This window comes from Oncorhynchus masou, chromosome 20 (genome assembly GCF_036934945.1).
Source record: "Oncorhynchus masou masou isolate Uvic2021 chromosome 20, UVic_Omas_1.1, whole genome shotgun sequence".
Lineage (NCBI taxonomy): Eukaryota > Metazoa > Chordata > Actinopteri > Salmoniformes > Salmonidae > Oncorhynchus > Oncorhynchus masou.
The window spans coordinates 29474652-29482151 of record NC_088231.1 but is presented as its reverse complement, the minus strand read 5'-3'; the positions used below and the strand labels follow the sequence as shown (position 1 = coordinate 29482151).

Below are 7500 nucleotides of genomic sequence, written 5' to 3'. Positions count from 1 at the left end.
CTAAATCACAGATTCGTCTTGATTGGTTTTTCAATCTCTGCTGTGTCTGATGGATGGTGTGTGTGATGGATGGTGTGTGTGTATGTGTGTGTGTGTGTGTGTGTGTGTGTGTGTGTGTGTGTGTGTGTCTCTGTGTGTGTGTGTGTGTGTGTGGTGTGTCTCTGTGTGTGTGTGTGTGTCAGGAAGAGATGGAGCGACAGAGAGAGAGTTACCAGAGGGAGATGACAGGTCTGAGAACAGACAAACAGAGACTGGAGGAGAAGGTTCTAGAGCTCAACCAACAGACCCAAGAGAACACAGACAGAAACGTTCCGGAACACAACCAAGGGAACACAGACAGAAACGTTCCAGAACACAACCAAGGGAACACTGACAGAAACGTTCCAGAACACAACCAAGGGAACACTGACAGAAACGTTCTGGAACACAACCAAGAGAACACAGACGAGAGAATCCGGTAGGTTGGAAAACTTTAAATAACGACAAAACACTATTCACCTTATGATGCCTCGCCCACATGACCCAGTTCCTGATCCAACGCTTTTCAACCTAGATCTTCAACCAAGATCCAACATCATTGTTTTTCCTACTTGCAGACCATTCACAGACAAGCAAAAAGTTAATTAAATATCAATGAAATTTGACAAAACTATGGAATAACGTGCACAGAATTTGAAGATATGTTAATTCGACGTTGAGGAAAATGAAAGAATAATAATAATAATAATAATAAGAAGAAGAATCATAAAGTTCCCTTTCCGTCTCTCAGTATAATATATGTATTTATTTATTTTATATCACCTTTATTTAACCAGGTAGGCAAGTTGAGAACAAGTTCTCATTTACAATTGCGACCTGGCCAAGATAAAGCAAAGCAGTTCGACACATACAACGACACAGAGTTACACATGGAGCAAAACAAACATACAGTCAATAATACAGTAGAAACAAGTCTATATACGATGTGAGCAAATGAGGTGAGATAAGGGAGGTAAAGGCAAAAAAAAGGCCATGGTGGCAAAGTAAATACAATATAGCAAGTAAAACACTGGAATGGTAGATTTGCAATGGAAGAATGTGCAAAGTAGAGAGAAATAATGGGGTGCAAAGGAGCAAAATAAATAAATAAAATAAATACAGTAGGGAAAGAGGTAGTTGTTTGGGCTAAATTATAGGTGGGCTATGTACAGGTGCAGTAATCTGTGAGCTGCTCTGACAGTTGGTGCTTAAAGCTAGTGAGGGAGATAAGTGTTTCCAGTTTCAGAGATTTTTTGTAGTTCGTTCCATTCATTATATGGGGAGTCAACGCGTTTTTGAGTTTTCTTCAGGTGAATATGATTGGTCGTTGACTGCCCATGGTATGCTATACCCACGTTTCCTCCTACAGGGAACAGTAGTTATATCCATAACTGCACGGATGGATTTCACGTCGTATAGGCGCTTGGAGACCTACGTTCATTAGCATTAGCATTCTCATAGAGAATGACTGGCGGTGTTAGCTAGTTAGCATATTAGACTATCTAATGGTCGTTATATATAGTCTGTATCCCTTATCAATCAAAGATCAATGCTTGAAATAGCAATGTTGTTAGACACAGAATATCAAGAGACAGAAACGGTGGAGAAATGATTTATGACGATAACATCAGGATATTTGCAGTCTGTTGTGCCACGAAGCTAACGAGCTAACACCGCCAGTCATTCTCTATGAGAATGCTAATGCTAACAAACGTCTGTTTCTGAGTGCTTATGCTACGTGAAAACAAACGTTCAAATTTTTTTCAATAATTTTCCTCAATATAGAATTAACATATCTTTTAAATACTGTACACGCTTTCTAATAGTTTTGACAAATTTAAATAATTTGCTTCTTTGTGGAAGAAGGAAGAAGAAGGAAAACAATCTCAACAATTTGGATGTGCCCTTGTGTTTTTTAATGTATTTAATCTATTTAACAAGTCCGTTAAGAACAAATTCTTAACGCTCTAACCACTAGGCTACCTGCCTCCTCTACACTCTAACCACTAGGCTACCTGCCTCCTCTACACTCTAACCACTAGGCTACCTGCCTCCTCTACACTCTAACCACTAGGCTACCTGCCTCCTCTACACTCTAACCACTAGGCTACCTGCCTCCTCTACACTCTAACCACTAGACTACCTGCCTCCTCTACACTCTAACCACTAGGCTACCTGCCTCCTCTACACTCTAACCACTAGGCTACCTGCCTCCTCTACACTCTAACCACTAGGCTACCTGCCTCCTCTACACTCTAACCACTAGGCTACCTGCCTCCTCTACACTCTAACCACTAGGCTACCTGCCTCCTCTACACTCTAACCACTAGGCTACCTGCCTCCTCTACACTCTAACCACTAGACTACCTGCCTCCTCTAACCACTAGGCTACCTGCCTCCTCTACACTCTAACCAATAGGCTACCTGCCTCCTCTACACTCTAACCACTAGACTACCTGCCTCCTCTAACCACTAGGCTACCTGCCTCCTCTACACTCTAACCACTAGGCTACCTGCCTCCTCTACACTCTAACCACTAGACTACCTGCCTCCTCTACACTCTAACCACTAGGCTACCTGCCTCCTCTACACTCTAACCACTAGACAACCTGCTGCCTCTACACTCTAACCACTAGGCTACCTGCTGCCTCTACACTCTAACCACTAGGCTACCTGCTGCCTCTACACTCTAACCACTAGACTACCTGCCACCTCTACACTCTAACCACTAGGCTACCTGCCGACCCACTATTGTTGCCAGGGGGCCATAATTATATTCTGCAGTGTGGTCACACATTTTTACATATTGTGTGTGTGTCTCCAGGTCAGAGTGTGAGGAGCGCCTGAGGGCGGAGCTTGATGCGGCTGTTGCCACGAGCAACCAGAGAGAGCAGGAGCTGCAGACTCAACTAGCAGATCTCCAATCACAGGTAATCTACTCAACTAGTCAATCACCAATCACAGGTAATCTGGTCAACCAGCCAATCACCAATCACAGGTAATCTACTCAACTCGCCAATCACCAATCACAGGTAATCTACTCAACTAGCCAATCACAGATGATCTACTCAACTAGCCAATCACCAATCACAGGTAATCTACTGAGATGTCTGGGGGGGTCTGATCTAACCTCACTATTGATCTGAGATGTCTAGGTGGGGGGGGGGGCGGTTTGGAGGTGGGAAATATATATATATTTTAAATTCTAACCCTTAAACTAACAAGATTGAATCATGTTGAATCATGGCCTGTTTGACTGCGCTAACTTCCTGTTGTAGGTGGAGAGGAAGGCGGGGCCAGCAGAGGGTCACCATGATGACAGCGAGATTGACAGGCTGCGGAGGGAGGTGCAGGAGACCAGAGACATGAACCAGAGACTGAGAGAGCAGCTGCAGGTACACACTCACAAGGACACAGTCACTCACACACAGACTCTCTCACTCACACAAACACAGACTCCCTCACACACACTGTCACTCACTCACTCACACACACACACACTCACACAGACAGACACACACTCACACACACAGACTCACTCACTCACACAAACACACACTCACTCATACACACACTCACACAGACTCACTCACACACACAGTCACACAGTCAGTCAGTCACTCACACACATAGTCACACAGTCCGTCACTCACGCACACAGTCACTCAATCACTCACATACACAGTAACACAGTCACTCACTCACACACACAGTCACTCACTCACACAAACTCACTCACTCACACAGACACACACATACACACACTCACACACACAGACACACACTCACACAGACTCTCTCACTCACACAAACACAGACTCACTCACTCACACAAACACACACTCACTCACACACACACTCACGCAGACTCACTCACACACACATAGTCAGTCAATCACTCACACACATAGTCACACAGTCCGTCACTCACATACACAGTAACACAGTCACTCACTCACACACACAGTCCCTCACACACACACACACACACTCACTCACTCACTCACTCACTCACTCACTCACTCACTCACTCACTCACTCACTCACTCACTCACTCAGTCACACAGTCACTCACTCACTCACTCACACACACAGTCACACAGTCACTCACACACACATTCACACAGTCACTCACTCACACACACAGTCACTCAGTCACTCACTCACACACACAGTCACTCACTCACACACACAGTCACTCACTCACACACACAGTCACTACTCACTCACACACACACACTCACACACACAGACACACACTCATACAGACTCACTCACTCACACAAACACAGACTCACTCACTCACACAAACACACACTCACTCACACACATAGTCACACAGTCCGTCACTCACATACACAGTAACACAGTCACTCACTCACACACACAGTCCCTCACACACACACACTCACTCACTCACTCACTCACTCACTCACTCACACACAGTCACACAGTCACTCACTCACACACACAGTCACACAGTCACTCACACACACAGTCACGCAGTCACTCACTCACACACACAGTCACTCAGTCACTCACTCACACACACAGTCACTCACTCACACACACAGTCACTCACTCACACACACAGTCACTCACTCACACACACACACTCACACACACACACAGACTCACTCACTCACTCACACAGACACACACACAGACACACACACACACACACACACACACACACACACACACACACACACACACACACACACACACACACACACACACACACAGTCACACAGTCACTCACTCACACACACAGTCACTCACTCACTCACACACACACAGTCACTCACACACACAGTCACTCACACACACAGTCACTCACTCACTCACTCACTCACTCACTCACTCACTCACACAGACTCACTCACACACACAGTCACTCACTCACTCACACACACACAGTCACTCACACACACAGTCACTCACTCACTCACTCACTCACTCACTCACTCACTCACTCACTCACTCACACAGACTCACTCACTCACTCACTCACTCACTCACTCACACACACAGAAACAGACTCACTCACTCACACAGACTCACTCACACACACTCACACAGTCAGTCAGTCACTCACACACACAGTCACATAGTCAGTCACTCACACACACAGTCACTCAATCACTCACACACACAGTAACACAGTCATTCACTCACACACACAGTCACTCACTCACACACACAGTCGCTCACTCACTCACTCACTCACTCACTCACTCACTCACTCACTCACTCACTCACTCACTCACAGTCACTCACTCACACACTAACACAGTCACACAGTTACTCACTCACTCACTAACTCACTCACTCAGTCATTCCCTCACTCACTCACTCACTCATTCACTCACTCACTCACTCACAGTCACTCACACACACAGTCACTCACTCACTATCTCACTCACACACACAGTCCCTCACACACACAGTCACTCACTCACTCACACAGTCACTCACTCACACACATAGTCACTCACTCACTCACTCACTCACTCACACACAGTCACTCACGCACACACACATTCACACAGTCACTCACTCACACACACAGTCACTCAGTTGTCACTCACACACACAGTCACTCACTCACACACACAGTCGCTCACTCACTCACTCACTCACTCACTCACTCACTCACTCAGTCACTCACTCACACACTAACACAGTCACACAGTTACTCACTCACTCACTAACTCACTCACTCAGTCATTCCCTCACTCACTCATTCACTCACTCACTCACTCACAGTCACTCACACACACAGTCACTCACTCACTATCTCACTCACACACACAGTCCCTCACACACACAGTCACTCACTCACTCACACAGTCACTCACTCACACACATAGTCACTCACTCACTCACTCACTCACTCACTCACACACAGTCACTCACGCACACACACATTCACACAGTCACTCACTCACACACACAGTCACTCAGTTGTCACTCACAGACAGTCACACAGTCACTCACTTACTCACACACACAGTCACTCACTCACATACACAGTCACACAGTCACTCACTCACACACACACACACACACACACACACACACACACACACACACACACACACACACACACACACACACACACACACACACACACACACACACAGTTCTCACTCACACACAGTCACACAGTCACTCACTCACTCACACACACAGTCACTCACTCACTCACACACACACAGTCACTCACACACACAGTCACTCACACACACAGTCACTCACTCACTCACTCACTCACTCACTCACTCACTCACTCACTCACTCACACAGACAGTCACACAGTCAGTCAGTCACTCACACACACAGTCACATAGTCAGTCACTCACACACACAGTCACTCAATCACTCACACACACAGTAACACAGTCATTCACTCACACACACAGTCACTCACTCACACACACAGTCGCTCACTCACTCACTCACTCACTCACTCACTCACTCACTCATTCACTCACAGTCACTCACTCACACACTAACACAGTCACACAGTTACTCACTCACACACACAGTCACTCACTCACACACACAGTCACTCACTCACTCACTAACTCACTCACTCACTCAGTCATTCCCTCACTCACTCACTCACTCACTCACTCACTCACTCACTCACTCACTCACTCACTCACTCACTCACTCACTCACTCACAGTCACTCACACACACAGTCACTCACTCACTATCTCACTCACACACACAGTCCCTCACACACACACACAGTCACTCACTCACTCACACAGTCACTCACACACATAGTCACTCACTCACTCACTCACACACACACAGTCACTCACGCACACACACATTCACACAGTCACTCACTCACACACACAGTCACTCAGTTGTCACTCACAGACAGTCACACAGTCACTCACTCACATACACAGTCACACAGTCACTCACTCACACACACCGTCACACAGTCACTCACACACACAGTCACTCACACACACAGTCACTCACTCACTCACTCACTCACTCACTCACTCACTCACTCAGTCTCTCACTCACACACACAGTCACTCACTCACTCACTCACTCACACACTCACACACACACACTCACAGAGACACTCTGAAGAACGACACACGGTGTGTGTGTGTGTGTGTGTGTGTGTGTGAGAGAGAGAGATGACCGTTTGCTTTTTTTTAGGAGGAACAGAGACACTCTGAAGAACGACACACGGCGTTGCAGGCTCTGGAGAGACAAGCTCAGGAGGAACTGCAGACCGAGAGGAACAGACTCCACACACTGCACCTGTTACAGCTAGGTAACACACTGCACCTGTTACAGCTAGGTAACACACTGCACCTGTTACAGCTAGGTAACACACTGCACCTGTTACAGCTAGGTAACACACTGCACCTGTTACAGCTAGGTAACACACTGCACCTGTTACAGCTAGGTAACACACTACACCTGTTACAGCTAGGTAACACAC

The 7500-nt window shown here is 46.6% G+C and overlaps 1 protein-coding gene across 1 annotated transcript in view; it reads left to right on the top strand.

Moving 5' to 3' along the window:
- LOC135507232 (protein FAM184B-like) overlaps window positions 1–7500 on the top strand; it is a 61092-nt gene that overhangs the window by 32701 nt on the left and 20891 nt on the right. The window contains 4 exon segments of the mRNA XM_064926824.1: window positions 183–457; window positions 2843–2948; window positions 3297–3413; window positions 7212–7329. Of these exon segments, the coding sequence (XP_064782896.1) occupies window positions 183–457; window positions 2843–2948; window positions 3297–3413; window positions 7212–7329 (616 nt within the window).